The sequence below is a fragment of the Dipteris shenzhenensis genome, chromosome 29 (genome assembly GCF_047967505.1).
Source record: "Dipteris shenzhenensis isolate YYH24624 ecotype China chromosome 29, Dip_SZ_1.0, whole genome shotgun sequence".
In the NCBI taxonomy this organism is placed as follows: domain Eukaryota; kingdom Viridiplantae; phylum Streptophyta; class Polypodiopsida; order Gleicheniales; family Dipteridaceae; genus Dipteris; species Dipteris shenzhenensis.
In genome coordinates, this window is record NC_141624.1 from 47462609 (window position 1) to 47488004 (window position 25396).

Here is a 25396-nt window from a genome sequence, read left to right on the forward strand (position 1 = left end):
GGCTTGATGACATGAGTGTCAAATGCATTTTCATGGGGTATAGCACTGAAAGCAGGGGATTTAGGCTTTATAATCCTGCTACCAGGAAGGTAATAATAAACAGAGATGTTCTCTTTGCTGAGAATGAGTGCATGCAGTCCGCTAGTGCAGACTTGCCACCATACGATGACACCCCTTTGGACATCGTCCAGTTTAAGGATGATGAGATGGAGTCTCTTGATGCTTCCCCTTCTACTTCTCATAGTTCAGATGGCTTGCCACATGTTGAGGATGGCTCTCCCAGTGAAGCTTAGCTTCCACAGAGATCACTTCTTACATATCACATCGGAGGGTTTCATTGACCCACCTGGATACACGCAGATTCACCTACCCCACTCGCTGTAATAGATGACAAAGTACAAGCCCATATCCTGGAAAGAGAATCTGCCACAATATTTTCTTTGCCCATCTTGTAATCTATGTTAAAGTCATAGTTTTCCACAATGGATAGCCATCTCCTTTGCTTGGGTGATAGAGAAGACTGAGATAGAAAATATTTGAGAGTCTTATGATCAGTCTTGACCTTGAAATGGCTGCCATAGATGTAGTGGTGCCACTTTTTGATTGCATGAAGTATTGCCAACATCTCTTGGTCATAAATGTGGAAACTTGACTCTCATCCAATTTCTGACTTTCAAAGGCAATAACTCCATGACTCTGCTTTAGAACAGCTCCAATATCCCTTCCACTAGCATCAGCCTCAATTATAAAAGGTTGAGAGAAATCAAGACATACCAAGATAGGTGCTGAAGTTAATGCCTCATTTAATGCTTGAAAGCTCTTATTGGCATTGTCAGACCATTGGAAAACATTATTTTTTAGAAGATCAGTGAGAGGAGCTGCCAATTTGGCAAAATGCCTTATAAATCTTCTATAGAATAAAGCTAGGCCAAGGAACCCTCTCAGCTAGGTGATATTTTGAGGTATAGGCCAATCCTTTACACACTTTACCTTGCTGGGATCCACCTTAATGCCACTACTGTTGACAATATGGCCCAGATATTCCACTTCTTCAGCCATGAAAGTGCATTTACTTGATTTGGCATACGATTGGTGTGTCCTTAATACTTCCAATACTTGCTGGACATGTAATAAATGATCTTCTTTTGTTTTGCTGTAGATCAATATATCATCAAAGAATACCAAAACAAATTTATAGAGGAAAGGCTGCAATACCTTGTTCATTAGGGCCTGAAAAGTTGCAGGTGCATTGGTTAGACCAAATGCCAGCAGCCATCACTTTGAATTGGTAAAGCCCACGTTCTGTCCTGAAAGCAGTTTTATGTTCATCTCCCTGCTTCATCCTTATTTGATGATAGCCTGACCTTAAGTCAATCTTTGTGAAGTACTTTGCCCTCTAAGCTCATCCAGTAGATCATCAATTCTAAGGATAGGAAACCTATTCTTAATTGTCATTTTGTTTAAATCTGTTTAATCAATACACATTCTAAACGAGCCATCCTACTTCTTAACCAATAACACAGGAGAGGCAAAGGGTGACTGACTGTGTTTAATAAATTCCTTGTCAAGGCTTTGTTGATTGGCTTAGATCCTGGCTCCAACACAATTGCATGATCCACATCTCTCGTGGGAGGAAGATGGTTGGGAAGATCAGCAAATACATCAGAGTATTGCTGTAATAGGGACTGCATGTCTTTATCCTCCACCAACAACCCATTACCCTCTTGAGACTTGGTCAACTGAATAGCATAGACTCCACAAAAACTTTTGAGGTCTTTGGCCATTCTTCTTGCAAAAATTAAGGACAACTTAGGAGATTGGTGACCCATCAAGGTGATGTGCTCACCATCATGCATAAACTTCATATACAGCCTGTTAAGGTCCATAGAGATTCTCCCAAGGTTTTCAACCATTTACAACCAAGGTCAATGTCAATAGGTCCCATTTCCAAGACAATTAGATCTACATAAAAAGTATAGTCTTGAGAAAGTTGCACTTGAGCAGCCTGACAATATTGCTTACTGTGGGAATGCTGACCATTAGCCACCTCAACTTTGATCCCATGATCCAAAGTGGATGGGCATAACCTCACTGTTTGAAGTGTCTTTGCATTAATGAAGTTATGAGTGCTCCCGCTGTCAACCAAAATGTGGATTGGTCTGTTATTGATTGTTCCTTTTAACCTAAGGGTTTGAGAGCCCTTGCAGCCCATAAAAACATCAGGAGATATGCTATACAAAATTGATTGTGTATCCCAATACACTTCATCATCATCAACTGCATCATTTCCATCAGAATTTCTGATCTCATCCTCATAACCCTCAGCAACTTCAATGTTTCATGATCTAGAACTATTTGGGTGCTTTGGCAAACTATCATCCATAAGCATGGTATCACACATGGAAATGTAGGATCGCTTGAGAGAGAGAGTACAGATAGCAAAATGTAGCACAAGCCTTAACCGTCATGTTAAACTTGGATTAGATAATCAAAAACAAAGGAGTACAAGGTACAAGTACCTAGACCTAGGACTAAGTGTCCTAGGTGTCACATAGGACTAAGTGTCCTATGTGGCCTAAAAGACACTAACACTATAAGTGTCTTTATTTATGCCTACAAAGCACCTACCATGGCCTATAGGGCATCACTAGAACCACCAGAGGATGGCCTACAAACCCCTCTTCATGTGATGGGCTGAAGTACTCTGGAAACGTCTCAGAAAACCTAGTATTTTCTGGTCATGGTGGCACATGTTCATCCAAAAGGATATAGCCACCTATGAATGTACAAGGGATGTCAGATCATGTAACAAAGGGAACCAAGTGTAAAGCCTGTCGAAAGACTTCGAACTTGGGACGAGGAAGTGCCTTTGTAAACATATCTGCTATGTTGTCCTCTGTGGGAAGATAGGACAACTCTCTGTCTCCTGCTGACAACCACTCCCGAACATAATGATAGTGAACTTCATTATGCTTGGTACGCACATGAAACACTGGGTTACACGCAATGGCCAAAGCACTCTGGCTGTCAGTGTAGACAATATTGGAGGATGTCTGGCGAATACCAAGATCTGTAAGTAACTGTTGAAGCCAAACACACTCTACTGTAGCGGTGAAAGCTGCCTTGTACTCAACCTCACAGCTAGACGTGGCAACTGTTGGTTGCTTCTTGCTGACCAAGAGATACATGAATTGCCAAGCAAAAAACAATTGCCAGTATGTGACACTCTGGTGTCGAAACATCCTGCCCAATCACTATCCGTGTAAGCATGCATGGTAAGTGAACCCTGATCACCATAGAAGAGGGCTAAATCCTGAGTGCCTCTGAGATATCTGAAGACTCTCTTCACTGCCTGCCAATGCTGTGAACTGGGCATGTGCATGAATTTGCTGAGCCGAGATACTGCATACTGCAAGTCAGGTCTGGTGTGACATAAATAAATAAGGCATCCAACAGCCCGCTGATAAAGAGTGATATCGCATGGTGGGCTCCCATCATGAGCTGAGAATTTGAAGCCAGGGTCCACTGGAGTAGAGATTGGCTTGCAATCCTCGAACTGAAAACGATCAAGGAGCTGCCCAATGTACTTGGACTGAGACATCATGATACCCCCCTCAACATGAGCAAACTGAATGCCCAAATAATACCCATGTCTGACATGTCAAAAATCTGCTGCAAATCAGCCTTGAAAGCTGCAATTTGCTGAGTATCTGGGCCTGTGATGAGCATATCATCCACATATAAAATCAGCACTAAAAAATCAGATCCACTCCCACGGACATAAAGAGTGGGTTCTGTGGGACTATTCTGAAAACCAAGGGATAGTAAGTGTGCATGAATTTTGGCATACCATGCCCTGGGTGCCTGCTTTAAACCATAAAGGGCGTTTCTAAGCCGGCATACCTTATTTTCAGAATTAACAACCTCAAAGCTAGGAGGTTGTGTGACATAGACTTCTTCCTGGAGGTACCCATGAAGAAAAGCAGTTTTAATGTCAAGCTGGTGCACTTGCCAATGATGATGGGCTGCAATGGCCATGACACATCTAATGGTAGTAATCTTGGATGTGGGAGCAAATGTCTCCTTAAAGTAAATGCCTTGTTGTTGGGCATACCCTTTTGCAACAAGACGGGCTTTGTATCGATCTATGTTGCCATCATATTTCCTTTTTAATTTGTAGACCCACCGCGTTCCAATGGCATGCTTGCTGGGAGGGAGATCTACTAATTCCCATGTGTCATTTTTGGCAATAGATTGTAACTCAGCCCTCATTGCATCCATCCACTCTTTGCTGTCAAAAGCATCTTTATGGCACAGAGGCTCTTCATTGCAAGCTGTAGCAAGAAGTGTAAACTCAAGAAAGTGATCATCCTGTCTATTCCCTGATCTTGTCCAGGCAGCAAAAGCCTGATCTTGTTTGCTGTCCCTCAATGTATCAAGAAGCCATCTGGGAACTTGCCTTTGCTGTCTATTGACAGCTCTTTCTTCAGTGACTGCATCATGAATAGTGGGATCATTTTGTGCCGGAAGAGAAACCTGCAAACAGCATGAGGTTGTGGCTGATTATTGCTTAGTGGAGGGCCTACAGGAGGCTCATGTTGCTGGTCAAAATCCTCTTTTGATGATGGCAGAGGTAACCAAGATTCAAAGGCATCAAACATGTCAACATCTGGCTTTGCTTTGCATTCCAAAAGAGGAGAAGCTGAATGTTCAGCAAAGATTACATCTCTACTGACAATAATCTTCCAAGTATTTGGTTGATATAACGGATACCCTCTGCTCTCCTGACTGTAAGCAATAAATATGCATTTCATTGCCTTGTTATCAAGCTTATGTCTCAGCTGAGATGGTACATGAACATATCCAAGAGACCAAAAACTCTCATGTGTGAAAGTGAAGGCTTCCTGCCTTACCATGCTTCATAAGGTGTAACAATCTTCAATGCCCGTGTAGGTGATCTATTCAAGAGACATGAACATATCCAAGAGACCCAAAAACTCTCGTGTGAAAGTGAAGGCTTCCTGCCTTACCATGCTTCATAAGGTGTAACAGTCTTCAATGCCCGTGTAGGTGATCTATTCAGCACATAGTTGGCACACATTACTGCATCAAGCCAAAATTTATTGGGCAAAGACTTGACCTTAAGCATGCCTCTGGCCATCTCCATTGTGGACCTGTTTTTCCTTTTAGAAACAGGATTCTGCTGAGGAGTGTAAGGAGTAGTGCATGAGTGAATAATGCCCCGTGAAGACAGAAATGCATCAAACTCCTTTGACATATACTCTTCCCCCCTATCTGTGTTGAGGGTGACAAGCTTGCATCCTGATTCATTCTCAACCATATTCAGCCATCTCTAAAAGCATAAGAAAACTTCAGATTTGGCCTTTAAAGGATATACCCAGCAATATCTTGTGAAATCATGAATGAGAGTCATGAAATACTTATACCCCCCAATGGCATTTGTCCTCATTGGGCCACTGACATCACTGTGTACTAGCTGCAATTTCCTTTGTGAGAGTTTTGGACAATTCTTTTGAAAAGGAAACCGATGCATCTTACCCAAAAGACAACCCTCACACACATGTTTGGAGACTGTGTGAGTTTGAGGTACATCATTTGCCATCTGTTGTGAATGTAGCTTGGCAAGAGCTCTATAATTGAGATGACCCATTCTCTCATGCCAAAGATGAGTTTCTGTTGGGGTAAAGGCACATTGCTACCCTTTAAAATGTTATGACACCTATGACTGTCTTAAGACAGTCATAGGGTGAATCCCTAATCCTAATAAAACCTATGAGTTTGTGGTGTGGCTCAACACATTTTTCACACACCCACACTTCTTGTGTCTCCCTCTCTCTGTCTTCATTGTTCCACTCCCTCAATCTTTCCCTCACAAGTGGTATCAGAGCCTCTACCTCTCCCTCTCTCTCTGGTCTACCCCTCCCTCTACCCCTTCCTCTCCCCTCGGGCCTCGTGCCCTCTGGCAGCGGTGTGCGAGCAGGGCGCGGCAGCAGCAAGCAAGGCGCCGCCACGCGCAGCAGGTGCACGACCCGCCGCGCGCAGCAGGCGCGCACGCAGCCACAGCTGCAGCAGCAGCTAGCTACTGCTAGCTGCTACCCGCTACCAGGCGGGCGCAGCCAGCGCGTGTAGCGCACAGCACCGGCCGCGCGCAGCGCGCAGCACCGGCCGCGCAACCAGGCTACACAGGTAGCCGTACCGGAGCGTACAGAAGCCATACAGGTACGGCCAACCGTACCGGTTGTACGGAAGCCGTACATGCAGCCGTACCGTACGCAGCTGTACGGACGCCGCGACAAGCAAGTACAGGTCGAAATTTTTTTTTGGGGGATCCGTGCCCTCGCAAGTACAGGGTAGAGCAGGTACCCTGCGCAGGTACAGAAGGTACAGCAGTCACAGATTTTTTTTTGGGGGAAGAAGGAAAAGAGAGCACTCTGCTCTGCATTCCTGCAATTTTTTTTTCAGTTCTAAAACTGTGTGTTTGAGGTACAGCAAGTACACTCGTGTCCCTCGTGCTTGAGGTGACAAGTGCCACAGTGCGTGGTGGTTGCACAGTTATTTTGTTTCGGGAAGGTCAGATGCCTTGATTTTGCAGAGGGCTTTTATGCTTTTGCTGAGTGAAAATCTCAGTTTTCGGGTGACAATTTCATAGGGCTTTTGCCTGGAAGTGTATGCAGTGTATGCCTTAAGGTAGTGTGGAGCCAGGGTGCCCACATTGGTCTTGTTTCCGCAGTGTACTCAGCGACATTTCTTGCAGGTCACATTCTGTGTACGACACTTTGAAAATCTCAGTTGAGCCACGCTTGGCCAGGGCGCATCGAGTTTACTCTTTCCCTAACTGTCCATCGTTGACAGTGCTCAAAAGATTCTCTTCAGTGTTTGTACGTTGGGATCTGTGTTGTTACTGTGTACACAGAGCCCTTTATGCATTACATTGTCAGGTGAAAGTGCCAGGAGAGTGCTGTATTTTGTATGCTACCTCAGTGTTGAGGTGTTTTTCACTTGGTACATGTGTCAAATCAAGGGGCTTTTGCCCAAATTTTGCTTGTGAGCACTTGAGTTACTGTTTGAGAACTTCAGATGCCTTTTATCCCCTTGGCATAAGGGTGATTGTTTGGGATTTGTCCCATACTTTGTTGCAGGTTTTGTGACAGGCTGAGGTGTTTGGAGCCTTTTTCAGTGGACAAAACAGTGTATGACAAGTGGTTTATGCATATAAAATCAGTACAATACCTCATCTGAGGTGGGAGAAGTGTCCAGGACAGCAGTGTTTTGTGCTTCGTCAGATGATGATGCACTGATAAAGCACTTGTGGAACAGCTGCAGCATTCTGAAGTTACTGTTTTATGCCTATTTGAGCACAGTACAGTGTGTCAAAAGGTACAGTGACTGGAGGGAAAATTTTCTGTTTTGCTGCAGATTTTTTGACAGTAAAAAACAGCACTATTGTGAGTGCTCCTGGCTCTTGATAGAGCACGTTTTCTGAGAAATCAGAATTTTATTTAGTCATTTTTTTGACTTACAGGGAGTCAGGCACTTTCCTTATCTGATATGGCATCAGGGGGAAGTGAATCTTCAATACTGAACATAAAGAAATTGGAAGGGGCACACAATTATGCATTATGGGCAGAACAGTGTTTGAATGTACTTCTGCTAAAGAAGATTTCTAAGCCCATAAGGGTGAAGGGTGTCAAGCCATCTAGGATGGCAGATGATGACTGGGAGGAGCTTGATTTGTCTGCAAGGGCTGCTATTATGCTTACTCTCACTGATTCTCTTGTGTTCAATGTTCAGGCTGAAAAGACCTCTTATGGCCTATGGCAGAGGCTAGAAGAGTTGTATGCCCAAAAGAGTTCAGCCAGTAAGGTTTATTGGTTGAAGAAGCTTGTCGACCTTCGCATGAAGGACGGTACAGCTATGACCTCACACTTGAGTGAGTTCAATGCCATCTTTACACAGCTTATTGCACAGGGATTGAACCTTGATGAGGAGTTCAAGGCTACTTTCTTGTTGTGTACCCTCCCTGAGAGTTGGGACACTTTAAAGACCACCCTGTCTAATTCAAATGTCACTCTTATGTATGCTGATGTGGAGAGCTCTCTTCTCATGGAGGAGATGAGCAGCAAGAATAATGCGGGCAGCAAGTCTTCCAATGCTTTGCAAGTACAGGAAAGAGGTAGGACTCAGCAGAAGGGGAGATCTGCTGGCAAGTCCAAATCCCGCAGTCAGTCCCGTGGCAAAAAGGATATTGAATGCTTTTACTGTGGCAAGAAGGGACATGTGAAGTCTAAGTGCTTCAAGTTTATACGGGATCAGAAAGCCAAGAAGGCTGAGACAAAGGATGCAGGCAATGGAAGCAAAGGCAAAGGCAAGGCCAAGGCAGATAACTTGGATGCAGTGAATGTTGCAGCAGAGGACAGTGACAGTGACAGACATGATGTTTTATGCTCTTCTGCTGTAATTGCACATACATTGGTTGTTGATGGCCTTAACATGCATACCTGGCTCTTGGATCCAGGTGCTTCTTTTCATGTTACTCCTCATAGGGAGTGGTTCACTTCCTACACAGGTACTCATGGAGTTGTTCACCTTGGGAACAACTATGCATGTCAGATTGCAGGGATTGGCAGTATACAGATAGTATTCCCTGATGGACGCATATTTATGCTTGATGGTGTTCGCCATGTGCCGCAAATCAAGAAAAATCTGATTAGCACTGGCTTGTTGGATGACAGTGGTTACCACACCACATTTGGGGATTCCAAATGGGTGATTACTGATGGCCAGGTTGTAGTTGCTGAGGGTTATAAGAGTGATACCTTGTATCCTCTTTATGTTTCCAGTGTAGGTAATCATGTTGTTGCCATAACCGAGCTGCCGAAGGTTTCATTGTGGCATAGCCGGTTGGGACACATGTCCGTTAAAGGAATGCAAGAACTGTCACGTTTGGGTTATCTGCAGTCTCTTTCATTTTCAGATTTGCCTACTTGTGATCATTGCATTTTTGGAAAGCATTCTATGACTCCTCATAAGAGGAGAACTCCCCAAAATAAAGCACCGCTTGATCTAGTGCACACTGATTTGTGTGAGATGCCACAGCTATCACTAGGGGGTGCAAAGTATTTCATTACTTTTATTGATGATGCCACACGCAAAGTGTGGGTCTATTTCTTGAAGCATCAGAGCGATGCCTTAGATGCTTTCAAGAAGTTTGTCGCTCAGGTTGAGAATCGGACAGGACGCAGGCTGAAATGCCTCAGATCCGATAATGGGGGTGAGTATGTGTCACATGCTTTTGTACAGTTTTCATTCATACACCCGCAGAGGTTCAAGTTAAGGCAACAAAAGCCCCAAGATTGTATCACAACAAGCATGGAATGCCCTTCTCCTGCTTAAATCCCTTGGCAACCAATCTGGCCTTATACCTCGGTAAAGCATTTGAATCCACTTTGACTTTGTAAACCCACTTGCAAGGCAAAACCTTTCTGCCTGCAGGTAGCTGCACCAAGTCCCATGTATCATTTTGAAGTAAGGAGTCCATTTCTGACTGCATGGCTTTCTCCCACTTCCTTTTCTCAGTTCTTCCCATAGCTTCCTTGAAGCTGGAAGGCTCACCACAATCTGTCAGCATGATAAAATCAGCCACATTATTGGCTCCTGGAGCAAACCTGTCAGGAGGCCGTTGTACACGGGTGCTCCTCCTAACAAAATGTTCCATATTAGGCTGCTGTCTAGCCTGTTCGTCATGCATGACGGGTGGCTGTACCACCATATTTGGCTGTTCTACAGCGCCATTTGCTGGCACATCCAGTGGTGCATCATTGGCAAAATTGTTTGGCTGATTTTCAGCCTGTATACCCTCTTGAACAGGGTTATTTACAGCAGCAATGCGCTTCCTACATTCTGAAATTTCATGCCGTGGCTTGCGACAATAGTTGCATCGTTTCTTCTTTGACTTATATGCTGTATTTTTAGATGCATTGGAGGAATTGCCATTGTTAGGCGCATATTTAGGCTTGCCCATAGGCTTGGAAGCCTTGCCTTTTCCTGTCTGTTGTGAAGCAAATGCGTGATCAGGAATAGTAGCTTGCCTATTAGCACGACGTTGCTCTTCATGCCATAGTTACCAGGGAACGGGAACGTTTCGGGAAGGGGGGGGTCGGAACGGGAACCTTTCGGGAAGGGAAACGTGGGAACGGGAACGGGAACGCCACGTCATCAAATCACATGGAAGGGAGTAGAAGGGGAGGAAGGAGAGGTGACTGAGTGGCTGAGTGGAAGGGGGTGGAGAAGGGAGTGGAAGGGGAGGGGGCTAAGTGGAGAAGGGAGTAGAAGGAGAGGAGGCTGAGTGGAAGGAGAGGGGGCTGAGTGGAAGGATAGGGTGCTGAGTGGCTGAATGGAAAGGGGTGGAGAAGGGAGTGGAAGGGGAGGGGGCTGAGTGGAGAAGGTTCAAGGGAGTAGAAGGAGAGGGGCTGAATTGAAGGGAGTGGAAGGAGAGGGGGATGAGTGGAAGGGAGTGGAAGGAGAGAGAGTAGTAGGGAGTGGGTGTGGGAGGGGGCTGAGTGGAAGGAGAGGGAGTAGAAGGGAGTGGGAGGAAGGGTAGAGAGTGGGAAAACCCCCGGACGGCAGCATATATGCTCCTGTGCAACCCTAGACGTTCCGGCCACGTTCCCAAAACTGGGAACGTTCCTTGGCGTTCCCGGTAGGCGCTCCACCTTGGAACGGTGTTTCCACATTCCAAGAAGATGGAACGCCATTCCCTAGTAACTATGCTTCTTGCAAAAGCAAAGTGACTAGCTGATCAAAAGAGTAGTGGTTTGGATTACCCATGGCCACTAATCAAAGGGTTGTAGCAAACCCTTGATATGTATCAGGCAGCCCATTCAATGTGGTACTTGTTGGGATAAAGGCACATTGCCACCCTTTAAAATGTTATGACACCTATGACTGTCTTAAGACAGTCATAGGGTGAAAGCCTAATCCACCTATGAGTTTGTGGTGTGGCTCAACACTTTACACACCCACACTTCTTGTGTCTCCCTCTCTCTGTCTCCTTTGTTCCACTCCCTCTCTCTTTCCCTCACAAGTGGTATCAGAGCCTCTACCTCTCCCTCTCATTTCCGGTCTACCCCTCAGTCTACCCCTCCCTCTCCCCTCGGGCCTCGTGCCCTCAGCAGCTAGCAGGGTGGCAGCGCGCGCGAGCAGAGCGAGGCAGCAGCGAGCGGGGCAGCGCGAGCGAGCAGGGCGAGCAGCCAGCACGCAGCTATAGCTGCAACAGCATCTAGCTGCTGCTCGCTGCGCGGGCGCAGCCAGCACGCGCACCGCACAGCACCGGCCACGTGCAGCCAACGCGCGCAGCGTGCAGCACCGGCCACGCGCAACCAGGCTGCACACAGGTAGCCGTATCGAAGCGACCATTACAGCCAGACGTACCGGCTGTACGGAATCCGTACAGGCCGTCGTACCGGGTGTACGGTCGCGTGACCATCAGCTGGCGAGGACGCTTGCAAGACCTTCGACATTTTTCGTTTTTGGGATCCGTGCCCTCGCAGGTACAGGGTACAGCAGGTACCCTGCGCAGGTACAGAAGGTACAACAGGCACAGATTTTTTTTTGGGGAAAGAAGGAAAAGAGAGCACTCTGCTCTGCATCCCCGGAATTTTTTTTTCAGTTCTAAAACTGTGTGTTTGAGGTACAACAAGTACACTCGTGTCCCTCGTGCTTGAGGTGACTAGTGCCACAGTGTGTGGTGGTTGCACAGTTATTTTGTTTCAAAAAGGTCAGATGCCTTGATTTTGCAGAGGGCTTTTATGCTTTTGCTGAGTGCAAATCTCAGTTTTCGGGTGACAATTTCAAAGGGCTTTTACCTGGAAGTGTAAGCAGTGTATGCCTTGAGGCAGTGTGGAGCCAGGGTGCCCACATTGGTCTTGTTTCCGCAGTGTACTCAGTGACATTTCTTGCAGGTCACATTCTGTGTACGACACTTTGAAAATCTCAGTTGAGCCACGCTTGGCCAGGGCGCATCGAGTTTACTCGGTCCCTAACTGTCCATCGTTGACAGTGCTCAAAAGATTTTCTTTTCGGTGTTTGTACGTTGGGATGTCTTGTTATTGTGTACACAGGGCCGTTTATGCATTACTTTGTTAGGTGAAAGTGCCAGGAGAGCGCTGTATTTTGTATGCTACCTCAGTGTTGAGGTGTTTCTCACTTGATACAGGTGTCAAATCAAGGGGCTTTTGCCCAGATTTTGCTTGTGAGCACTTGAGTTACTGTTTGAGAACTTCAGATGCCTTTTATCCCCTTGGCAGAAGGGTGATTGTTTGGGATTTGTCCCATACTTTGTTGCAGGTTTGTGACAGGCTGAGGTGTTTGGAGCCTTTTTTCAGTGGACAAAACAGTCTATGACAAGTGGTGTATGCCTATAAAATCAGTGCAATACCCCATCTGAGGTGGGAGAAGTGTCCAGGACAGCAGTGTTTTGTGCTTCGTCAGATGATGATGCACTGATAAAGCACTTGTGGAACAGCTGCAGCATTCTGAAGTTACTGTTTTATGCCTATTTGAGCATGGTACAGTGTGTCAGAAGGTACAGTGACTGAAGGGAAAATTTTCTGTTTTGCTGCAGATTTTTTGACAGTAAAAAAACAGCACTATTGTGAGTGCTCCTGGCTCTTGATAGAGCAGGTTTTCTGAGAAATCAGAATTGTTATTTAGTCATTTTTTGACTTACGGAGAGCCAGGCACTTTCCTTATCTGATATGGCATCAGGGGGAAGTGAATCTTCAATACTGAACATAAAGAAATTGGAAGGGGCACACAATTATGCATTATGGGCAGAACAGTGTTTGAATGTACTTCTGCTAAAGAAGATTTCTAAGCCCATAAGGGTGAAGGGTGTCAAGCCATCTGGAATGGCAGATGATGAGTGGGAGGAGCTTGATTTGTCTGCAAGGGCTGCTATTATGCTTACTCTCACTGATTCTCTTGTGTTCAATGTTCAGGCTGAAAAGACCTCTTATGGCCTATGGCAGAGGCTAGAAGAGTTGTATGCCCAAAAGAGTTCAGCCAGTAAGGTTTATTGGTTGAAGAAGCTTGTCGACCTTCGCATGAAGGAAGGTACAGCTATGACCTCACACTTGAGTGAGTTCAATGCCATCTTTACATAGCTTATTGCACAGGGATTGAACCTTGATGAGGAGTTCAAGGCTACTTTCTTGTTGTGTACCCTCCCTGAGAGTTGGGACACTTTCAAGACCACCCTGTCTAATTCAAATGTCACTCTTATGTATGCTGATGTGGAGAGCTCTCTCCTTATGGAGGAGATGAGCAGGAAGAATAATATGGGCAGCAAGTCTTCCAATGCTTTGCAGGTACAGGAAAGAGGTAGGACTCAGCAGAAGGGGAGATCTGCTGGCAAGTCCAAATCCCGCAGTCAGTCCCGTGGCAAAAAGGATATTGAATGCTTTTACTGTGGCAAGAAGGGACATGTGAAGTCTAAGTGCTTCAAGTTTATACGGGATCAGAAAGCCAAGAAGGCTGAGACAAAGGATGCAGGCAGTGGAAGCAAAGACAAAGGCAAGGCCAAGGCAGATGACTTGGATGCAGTGAATGTTGCAGCAGAGGACAGTGACAGTGACAGACATGATGTTTTATGCTCTTCTGCTGTAATTGCACATACATTGGTTGTTGATGGCCTTGACATGCATACCTGGCTCTTGGATTCAGGTGCTTCTGTTCATGTTACTCCTCATAGGGAGTGGTTCACTTCCTACACAGGTACTCATGGAGTTGTTCACCTTGGGAACAACTATGCATGTCAGATTGCAGGGATTGGCCGAATACAGATAGTATTCCCTGATGGACGCATATTTATGCTTGATGGTGTTCGCCATGTGCCGCAAATCAAGAAAAATCTGATTAGCACTGGCTTGTTGGATGACAGAGGTTACCACACCACATTTGGGGATTCCAAATGGGTGATTACTGATGGCCAGGTTGTAGTTGCTGAGCTCAGGTTATAAGAGTGATACCTTGTATCCTCTTTATGTTTCCAGTGTAGGTAATCATGTTGTTGCCATAACCGAGCTGCCGAAGGTTTCATTGTGGCATAGCCGGTTGGGACACATGTCCGTTAAAGGAATGCAAGAACTGTCACGTTTGGGTTATCTGCAGTCTCTTTCATTTTCAGATTTGCCTACTTGTGATCATTGCATTTTTGGAAAGCATTCTATGACTCCTCATAAGAGGAGAACTCCCCAGAATAGAGCACCGCTTGATCTAGTGCACACTGATTTGTGTGAGATGCCACAGCTATCACTAGGGGGTGCAAAGTATTTCATTACTTTTATTGATGATGCCACACGCAAAGTGTGGGTCTATTTCTTGAAGCATCAAAGCGATGCCTTAGATGCTTTCAAGAAGTTTGTCGCTCAGGTTGAGAATCGGACAGGACGCAGGCTGAAATGCCTCAGATCTGATAATGGGGGTGAGTATGTGTCACATGCTTTTGTACAGTTTTCATTCATACACCCGCAGAGGTTCAAGTTAAGGCAACAAAAGCCCCAAGATTGTATCACAACAAGCATGGAATGCCCTTCTCCTGCTTAAATCCCTTGGCAACCAATCTGGCCTTATACCTCGGTAAAGCATTTGAATCCACTTTGACTTTGTAAACCCACTTGCACGGCAAAACCTTTCTGCCTGCAGGTAGCTGCACCAAGTCCCATGTATCATTTTGAAGTAAGGAGTCCATTTCTGACTGCATGGCTTTCTCCCACTTCCTTTTCTCAGTTCTTCCCATAGCTTCCTTGAAGCTGGAAGGCTCACCACAATCTGTCAGCATGATAAAATCAGCCACATTATTGGCTCCTGGAACAAACCTGTCAGGAGGCCGTTGTACACGGGTGCTCCTCCTAACAAAATGTTCCATATTAGGCTGCTGTCTAGCCTGTTCGTCATGCATGACGGGTGGCTGTACCACCATATTTGGCTGTTCTACAGCGCCATTTGCTGGCACATCCAGTGGTGCATCATTGGCAAAATTGTTTGGCTGATTTTCAGCCTGTATACCCTCTTGAACAGGGTTATTTACAGCAGCCTGCTGCTGCATATTAATGGGCATTCTTTGCTGTCCGACATCATCATAAACAACCCTCCTGTATTCCACAGGTTGCACGGGTTCTTTGTGTACACTATCCTCTTTAAAGATGGCGTCATTGCTGCGTATAATCTTCCGTTTGACGGGATCCCATAACCTGTACCCCATTTCACCTTCGTCACCGTAACCCATGAAGATGATGAGATCTTTTCCCCTGTAGTCAAGATGACTACTTTGAGAGCAGTGTTAGCTCTTGTTGCTCATGAGGACATGGATTTATGTCAGATGGATGTGAAGACTGCTTTTCTTCACGGAGATCTCCATGATGAGATCTACATGAGTCAGCCAGAGGGATATGCTGTTAAAGGGAAAGAGCTTCTTGTGTGTAAGCTCAAGAGGAGCTTGTATGGACTCAAGCAGGCGCCAAGAGAATGGTACAAGAGGTTTGATGCCTTCATGCAGTCCCAAGGGTATCATAGGTGTGAGACCGATCACTGCTTGTACACCAAACGGGCAAAGGATGGCAGTTTGATGCTACTCATTCTATATGTAGATGACATGCTGATTGCCAGCAAATCTCAGCAGGAGATTAGTGCTTTGAAGAAACAACTGCATAAGTCTTTTGATATGAAAGACTTGGGTGATGCAAACCACGTTCTTGGTATGCGGATTATTCGTGACAGGGACTTTTGTTTCTGTCACAGAAGGAGTACATTGACAAAGTACTGCAAAGGTTTAAAATGGAGGGGGGGAAGTCTATTAGTACCCCGTTGCCTCCTCATTTAAAACTCAGCAGTAAGGACAGCCCTAGATCAGATGATGATAAGGCTGAGATGGCCAAGGTTCCGTATGCATCTGCAGTTGGTTCTTTGATGTATGCCATGGTTGCCACTCGTCCGGATATTGCTTTTGCGGTGGAAGTCATCAGCAGGTATATGGCAAATCCAGGCAAGCGGCACTGGGAAGCAGTGAAAGGCATCTTGAGGTATCTCAAGGGTACCAAAGACTTGTGCATATGCTATGGTAGGCAGGATGCATTGGTGCATGGTTTTACAGATTCAGACTATGCAGGGAATGCAGATAACCGGAAGTCTACTACCGGTTATATTTTTACATTTGCAGGAGGTGCTATATCATGGGTGTCTCGGTTGCAGAAATGCATTGCACTGTCAACCACTGAAGCTGAATATGTTGCAGCCACTGAGGCTTGCAAGGAAGCAATATGGCTTACTCGGCTGGTGGGAGATTTGGGCATTACAGGAGATATGCCAGTTTTGCATTGTGATAGTTAGAGTGCTATCATGTTGGCAAAGAATCCGGTCTTTCATCAGAAGACCAAGCACATAGATGTGAAATACCATTTCATCAGGGAGGTACTGGAAGACAAGCGACTTGAGCTTGTGAAGGTGCATACTGATGATAATCCTGCAGATTTGCTCACTAAGAGCTTGCCTACAGAGCGGTTTGCACATTGTCGCCACATCATGGGATTAGGATGAGACCATTCTTATTGTATGGTCTTGTATACAGTAACTGTATATTGCTGTAATTGTTTATTCTTTTCTCCCCTTTAGGCACATTGGCCTTTAGGTGGGAGGTTGTTGGGGTAAAGGCACATTGCCACCCTTTAAAATGTTATGACACCTATGACTGTCTTAAGACAGTCATAGGGTGAATCCCTAATCCTAATAAAACCTATGAGTTTGTGGTGTGGCTCAACACATTTTTCACACACCCACACTTCTTGTGTCTCCCTCTCTCTGTCTCCATTGTTCCACTCCCTCACTCTTTCCCTCACAGTTTCAGCAAGCTGTGAATCTGAAATTGCAAATGCTTCAATAAAAAGTGCAGCTAAGTGATGATCAAGGTGATAAAGCCCCTTTTGCAAAGTGCCAGTGAGAACTATAGCATTGTCATCACGAAGATCATAAACTAGGCATCTGTAGCCATCAAACATAACTCTGAAACTTGAAGTGGCAATTGCTGAAATTGAAATCAAGTTGACTTCAATTCCAGGCACAAAAAGAACATTTGTCAGAGTAACAGGATGGCTTGAAATGGATGTGAGCTGCACATCTCCAATTCCTTTAACAACATATGAAGCATTATTAGCACATGTGACAGTCCCCCCTCGAGGTGCATCAGCTAAAGAATGAAACAACTGTCTGCAAGATGTGACATGCTTGGAAGGACCACTATCAAAGTACCAGGACTGAGCATCATTAGCAGTAAAGAATCCATCAAATTTGGAGGGATCAAATGAGCAATGGACAGCCCATGCCCAATCATCCTGAAGAGCATGTGCATGTGAAGCATCTTCTGGCTCATGGGATTCAATAGCATGTGAGGCATTAACTGTCAATCCTGCTTTCTTTTTCTCCGAAGCAATGCGCTTCGTGCATTCTGAAATGTCATGTCCAGGCTTGCGACAATAGTTGCATCTTTTCATCTTTGACTTATCTGCTGTATTTTTAGATGCATGGGAGGAATTGCAGCTGCTATGTGCAGATTTTGGCTTCCCCATAGGCTTGGAAGCCTTGCCTCTTCCTGTCTGTTGTGAAGCAAATGCATGATCAGGAATAATGGCTTGTCTATTAGCTCTACTTTAGTCTTCCTACCAAAGCAAAGTCACTAGCTGATCAAAAGAATAGTGGTCTGGATTACCCATGGCCACTAATCCAAGGGTTGTAGCAAACCCTTGATATGTATCTGGCAGTCCATTAATGTGGTACTGACAAGCTGTGAATTTGGCACCACCTCATCAATGTTGGCAAGCTATTCCATGAGGTCCTTGACCTTTGTCAGGTATGCATCCATAGACTCACCTTCATTCATACTGACTTCTTGTAATTGCCTTCTCAAATATGCAACACGAGCTTCATTGCGAATCTGATAGAGAGAAGCCAATTTATCCCAAGCATCCTTTGCTGTCTTGCAAGACCGGATGTGTGGAATAATGATTCTCTTGCATGATAAAGCAATGCATGAATGTGCATTTGCATCGCTTGCATCCCATCTTGACTATTCTTGAGTTGGAAGAGTAGCAGCAGGAGTGCTAGAGGAAGAGGCATCACGAGTAGTACCCCCTGCAAAAGGACCAGCAGTAGAGGCAACCACTGTAGCATTGGCTGGCCTCAGATCAGCCCCAGAAACAATATTCCACAAATGCTTTGCAACAAGAATATGTTTCATGAGATAAGACCACATCGGATAGTTGGTGCCATCCAACTTATCATCTTCACGAAGAACTCCAAATAAATCTTGATTGTTCCTAGCCATAGCAAATGTGATACCCTGAAAAAGACCTGAAAACCCAAAAGCCTCAAGGCTATCACTGCAAAAAGCTGGCTGTCAAAAAATGACATCAAATATCTGCAAATTTCCGACCCAAATCAAAGGGCAAATGCAAATCTGACCCAAATGTGACCGTAGCAGTCAATGTTCACTGCAAAAACAGCAAATCTGGCAAAAACCCCAAATTTATTGAGGGCAAATAGGCCAAAAAAAGGGCAAATGCAGAGAAGCCCCAAAATTTGCTGAAATTTTTGCAAATGTGACCCAATGTATGCAAATCTGACTCAATGTCCTGCAAAAGTGACTCACTGTCCTGCAATCTGACCCAATGTACTGCAAATAACAAGAGATTGCAGACGAAATCCCAAAGCCCCAATGTTCTTGTCATGGTTCAGAGGTCGAACTGAGCACTCACATGGCTTTACGTCCCAAAACATGACTCAGAGGCTCATGTCTCAGCATGGATGCATGAACAACACAGAGGTCTAGAAGACCAATGCACCAACATCCTGGACTCATATGCCAGGATTGATAACTAGAACCTATCAATGTCAATACATGGCTCCTACAGTACATCCCCCTCTTGACTCCAAGGACTAACTAGGAACATGGAGTCACACACCAAACATATAAGAGAATACATCATTTTAGGAGGACAATCCAAGGCAGAGGACCTTTATTGATGCTCTAAACATTCATTTTAGAGGGACTACTCAAGGCAAAGAACCTTTAACTCAAACATATAAAAAATATAAAAGATTTCATTCATTTTATGCATAGCAAGGGCAAAGAACCCATGAGCCCGAAGTAGCTACCGCACAAGAGTGTGCACATCCTGATGCAAAGAGGTATGTCGGTGAAGAACCAGGCGAGAATGCCCTCGTGTGTCGATGAAGGCCATAGGAGCAGCTACCAAGGGATATCACGTTATGACTCTCAATGTTCCGGAAGTGTTACAAATGTCGAGTAACTTCACTTGATTTTACAATGTCCCTGAACAAATGTTACAAAATAGTGACAATTCTACAAAATTTCTTGGCAAGCCTCAAGAGTTTTACATAGGGGAGGCTGTAATACAATTGTAGGAATCAAAGAATCAGAAAAGCCCTAGTTTTTGAAATTAGGGTTTCTGATATTTCCTCAGAAACATGCATAACTGTAAGCCCTAGTGCATCAAAGGATAAATATGCCCAAAATCTCCAAAAAATACTGAAAATATGGGCTTAAATTGCAAAAGTCAATTTTTAGGTCAAAAATCACAGTTTTGACAGTTTTTTGTAGATTTCAGCACGAAATGAACTGGAAACTTGCTGTGAGTATTGGATAAGCTTCTCCACAGTAGGGCGACCAGTTCTGAAGCAGAAAACGTCAAAAAAGATGGCTGGAACCCTAAACCGGAGGTGGTTTTGGCAATACCAACAGTGGTTTTGAGGATGGGAGCTGATTTTGAAGGGGCTTTTGCACCAGGATGAGGCGCCCTGCTGTAGTGACTGCAAATATGCAAGAAAATTTGGAGTTGATCAAAACCACCCAATCGAAAAGCTGTTTTCTTGTTTCAGCAGGCGATTCTGGCGATGAAACTCATCCAAAAGCTCTCCAAACGCTGGACCAGCAAAGAGAAGGTGCGGCTATCGTCGAAGAGACGGTTCTAGTACAAGATCAAAGTGATGGCGGGCTGGAGCAGCATCCGACTTCAATGGAGAGGCTAAGGAGGAAGAGGAAAGGTAGGAGAGGTGATACCACATGAAGGAACATAGTGGAGAGAGGGAGAGAGAGAGGGTAGGCTAGGGAGAGAGGAAGTGATACTCAAAAGGAGACATAACGAAATGACTAAAGCAATGAACAAAAATGGGAGTACACATGTAGACCAAAAAGATTGTACCTTGAGATACTAGACAAGTACAGCTTTTGTATAGAGCACACACATATATGAACACCAATGCATATAAGATAACTCCCAATGTGACACGTGGCATCCATAGGACACACTACACTAGAACTCACACTAGAACATACCAAACTGACTCAACTTGGCTTCATATTCTAACAAAGACCTGACCTACAGTATGATGTCTCACAGTTGAGCAGATGTATGCACAGCCCATCTATGCACCATTGGCATGCCATGAAGCGTGTTTTCAGATATCTCAAAGGCACACAATTTTTAGGCTTTCTTTATGGGACTGATACTTCACTTGTCATCCATGGATTCACTGATAGTGATTGGGCTGGTTGTTCGGACACTCGTGTGTCACATAGTGGCAACTATTTCATGCTATTTCATGCTTGGTACTTCATGTGTTTCTTGGTTCAGCAAGAAGCACAGTACAGTTGCTACTTCTAGCGGTGAAGCTGAGTACAGAGCAGCTTTTACAGCTACAGTGGAGTGTGTTTGGCTTCGGAAGCTACTTGCAGATCTTTGTGCATGTCAGATTGCTCCTACCGTCATCTTCACCGATAGTCAAAGTGATTTGGTTGTTGTACGAAATCCTGTTTTCCATGCTCGCACAAAGCATATTGAGGTTCATTATCACTATGTCAGAGAGCGATTATCAGCATGTGATATTGAGTTGTCTTATGTTCCCACTAAAGACAACTTGGCGGATCTTTTTACAAAGGCTCTACCTCCACCTAGGTTTGAGGCTTTTCGGCAAGCTTTAAATTTAGTACCTTTTGTAACTTGATCTGTTGTACTCTGTACAGTCATAGGTTGCTATATCCCTAAAGGACGAACATGTGCAACCATGACATTAGATATTTAGGTATCCTGAGCCATGTCCAGGATACTTCAGCCCATACCATGGAAGGGGGTTTGTAGGCCATTCTATGGGCTATCCATGGGTGCCACTTATTCCTTGGTATGTGCCTTGTAGGCCTAGTTATAGTCAGTTAGGACTATTGGTACAGTTAGTACATGTACCACCTAGGTCAGTTAGGACACTTAGTCCAGTTAGGGCAGTTAGCCCTAGGGTTTTGTTATGTAGGCTCACCCTTGAGCCTCCACACTTGTACTTGCAGCATTTTCATTACAGCAGCTCGTTTTTTGCCTTCTTGCACTCATTTCTAAGCTTCCATTGCTTGCCAGAGCCAACAACTTTCCCATGGAGCTTGAGGCACTGGAAGTGGCATGAATAGCCATGGGGACTTTTGTCTATCATACTTTACCTTTTGACAAGTAAGGCCGTCCATCACAAACTTACCTGGCCAAAAGAAGTACCTTTCAAGGGCTTGGGTCATGGTGGACATTCCTCGATGACCCGCATAGGGTGGTGCATGAGATTCCTCCATTACTTTCATCTGCAAGTTACGAGTCAAATAACCCCATTTTTCGAACATCGTGGGCACCTATTATTTAGTCACATGCTTGTCCTTCATGAGATGCACATTCTTGAGAGAGTATTGGGTCATGTAAATAATGCTCTTTCATCTCTTCAAGGTCTCTATGATGGGCAACGGTGACATTATTTGCCTAGGGCCTTCTGAAGGAAATCCACCACTCTATTCTATGCTCCTTGGGTAGTGATAATCTGAAAATAGAATATGGATAGAAAGTTTGTCCATCTTAGATGGTTGCATATGAAAGTAGGAGATTGTGAGATGCCAAGAGACATATGGGGACTCACGGAAAAGAAAGCTTTTCTGAGAGCTTGGTTTGGGTCAAGAAGCAGCTCCAACACACTCTGGGCAAGAGTCGCAGTCCACATCAAAAGGCTTCTATAAATCAGGAACAATAAGAATGGTTAACTTCTAATTGAGTGTTAAAAGCTGTCCTTTGCCGCTCTCCCCATCTGATCAGCAAAGTGTGTAATGATACCAAACAAAGCCCTAAGAAACTGCGCACTTCATGCACCAATCTCAATTCAGGCCATTCTTGAATGGCTTTGATCTTTGCGGGGTGCATCCATATGCCATCCTTGGAAATAATTGGACCAAGGTAATGGATTTTAGCCAAAAAAGAATTTGCTTTTCGTTCCGTGATCGTGAGAGAGAACTTCAACGCATTGGACAATGGTTTCTACAAATACCAAACGGAAACCAGTCCATTCACAAGGTTGGGAATAAAGAAACCTGCATGCAAGTAGGATTTTGGACCAGAGAATCCACCTTGCGCAGCGGGCGACAAATTAGAACACTATGGCTAGATGTCTTTTATGCTCCTCTTTGGACTTTGAGACCACAAGAATGTCATCAAAGAAAGTCCCCGTAAAGTGTCTATGAGATCGGAAAATCCGTCCTATTGAACGTAACTGCTGCATTCGTTAACCCAGAAGTTGTCCAAAAAGTCGTCTTATGAATGTCCCGAGGATGAATCATAATTTGATGATCACCACTGTTCAAGTCAATCCTCCCTTTAATCCATCCAACACATCATCAATGCATGGAATCGGAAACCTGTTCTTGATAGTCATCTTGTTGAGAGCTCTATTGTCCAAACAGAGTCTACAAGACCCATCTTTCTTCTAGACAAGCAACACAAGTGAGAAAAAAGGAGAATAACTAGGTCGGATCAGTCCTTTGGAGAGAAAATCCTATACCTAAGCCATGATCTCCTCGGTTTGGGCTGCACTCACCCGATAGGGTGGTTGATTAGAAAGCTCACTTCCCAAAATGAACTAGATGACGAGGTGGAGGTAAATCTCCTAGCAACGAATCTGAAGAACAATCTTTAAAAGCATCTAAGAACTGAAATTTTTCTTAATCTAGTGAATCCAGCTGAACTTTTCAGCTCATTCTCTTTTTCTTTGACATAAAATCATTTAAGGTGGAAACGAAGACTTTACTTATTTACCAATATTTATTAATTTTCCAATGGAAACACTAGATACAACAGGAATAGATTCTCCTTTCCCCTTAGCAACAACGTGATGTATGATTGAAAACTACCATCTTTTCAGGCATCATGAGATGCACTTCTTTCCAACAAAACCAAGGCAACCCTAAAACTACATCGTATTAAACAAAGGTGAAACCCAAAGGCAAGGGATCCCAACAGCTCGTAAAACTACAGGACCATTATGATTAGGCGTGTCATGACCAATATCTATGCCTCAATGCTCAATATACATGTTAACCAGGAGTAGACCTGTAGGGACGCAGAGCTGAGAGACAAGTATGCTTCCGTGCTGATCATGCGATTCTAGATCACATCCTCACACTCCAAGGTGTCATTGAGGAGGCCAAAGCATGGAAATAGAGGGTTCATTAATTTTTGCAAGGATGCACTCCATACTTTCGGCAAGACACATGATCTGAAGGTCAACCTTGGTTAAACTCCGATTATGATCTTCGACACATTTATGGTAAACCTAAGGTTAGGATCGGAAGGTCAACCTTGGTAAAACTAAAGTTAGGATCTTCAACCTTGGTAAAACTAATGCTAGGATCTTCAAAGCTTAGCATGCACAGAGAGCAATTACCTTGGACGGATTGCCGATGGAGGTTATCGCGTCCTACACATATTTGGGAGTTCTTTTCTATGGCTCAATTTTCACGATGAGACCGGCGATGAAGGCCCGACTGAGTAGGGGATATGCAACACTTGCTAGGCTTGAATGGTAACCAAGTCTCTTCTCTTTGACTCCTTGGTCCGTCCACCGGGAATGTATGGCAGTCCTTGTTAGTGGTCTGATCTATAAGAGGTAGACTAGGCTCAAGTGGAGAGGCTCCGTGTTCTCTTATTGTCACAAATGATCTACGGCACGCCATCAATTCCACTCCAGATGATTTTGGTAGAGTTTGGGGTCCCCCCACTGCAGCATTCCAGGCGATCACATACCTTCACCGAGTTAGGGATTATGGTTCCTCAACCTCAGGCCGATGCATATTACCATGGCTTGACCTATCCCCATCCATGACATTAGAAGATGAGGGTAATCAATGGTCTAGGTATGCCCGTATATATAGATGGATTGAGAGCCTGGGACTCCGGACAGATTGCCCCCCCCCCCCCCCCCCCCCTTTCAATATAGCCTTCTCTATTTCGATTGCATATCACGAGACTAACAAGTCTGCATGAACAGCCAAGCTAGATGTCTACAAGACAGGTGCTCATTGCTTTATCGTTTTCTTGGCTGAGTTAACTGGATACACATCCATAATATGGCATTGCCATTTGCACTCCATGCAACCATGTCATTCGGTAGTGTGAGGATCTTGACCTATACCGTATCTCACTTAATTATCCTGTCTGGACATAGCTGAATATTATTGGGCATCCTCAAGTATGTACACATGCTGCAAGCAGACACGTTCGCAAACACACAGACACGGGACCTTTCGGCATCAGTTTATTTACGAAGAGCTTCTTTTCAAGATCAATAATGTTCATCATATTGAGAACGTGAGCAAATAAACATGAAAATCACCTGCTCAACTTTTCGAGTGATCCCTGGGTAGACCCTTCCAGTACAGCAGCAATCTTCTTTAATGATTCATACCCCTGATCCACAAGCAAACGTGTCAGTCTGCAAGGTCTGCCAAAAGTTAAGTAATCATAAGAACAAGAAACAGTGATCATGCAATGGAGATATACTTTGAGTATAGTAGCTTTGCTCAGTTTACCCAAAGGCATCTTGTTTGCATCATAACCTGAAAACACGTTTCTCAGGCAATGAGTCCCATTAAACTAGCATCTAAGCCGGAATCATTACCAATAACAAAGATTTGCATACATTCACTTCAACTGGATTATTTATCTCAGTAAGCACCTATTTCCATCATTTGTTGTTTCATCATGCTGATATTACAGATACAAGCTATAAATTGCTCCAATCTGCTATCTAGTTTTCCTTGCCGGGGAGCCTTGACAATAGCTTTTGACTCCTCTTTCATTGTCTGTACATCACAAGCACACAGGAGCAATTTAATGAAAGCTTGATTCAGGCTGCAAACCAATGTACTAGATGAAAACATAACTCGGTTGTATGTAAATTGCATAAAGTACCAGAGAAGTGAATGCAAACAGAAAAGAGCATCAATTTAACATGC

The 25396-nt window shown here is 44.5% G+C and overlaps 1 protein-coding gene across 4 annotated transcripts in view; it reads right to left on the reverse strand.

The window, feature by feature from the left end:
* The window catches only part of PARP2 (poly(ADP-ribose) polymerase), a 108155-nt gene that overhangs the window by 62062 nt on the left and 20697 nt on the right, over positions 1-25396 (reverse strand). For all 4 annotated transcript variants that reach the window (XM_087400392.1, XM_087400393.1, XM_087400391.1 and 1 more), the window contains exons 7-9: positions 25117-25243; positions 24942-24997; positions 24775-24848 (exon numbers count right to left, since the gene is read on the reverse strand). In XM_087400392.1, coding sequence (XP_087256518.1) covers positions 24775-24848; positions 24942-24997; positions 25117-25243 — 257 coding nt within the window. The remainder of the gene's footprint in view (positions 1-24774; positions 24849-24941; positions 24998-25116; positions 25244-25396) is intronic.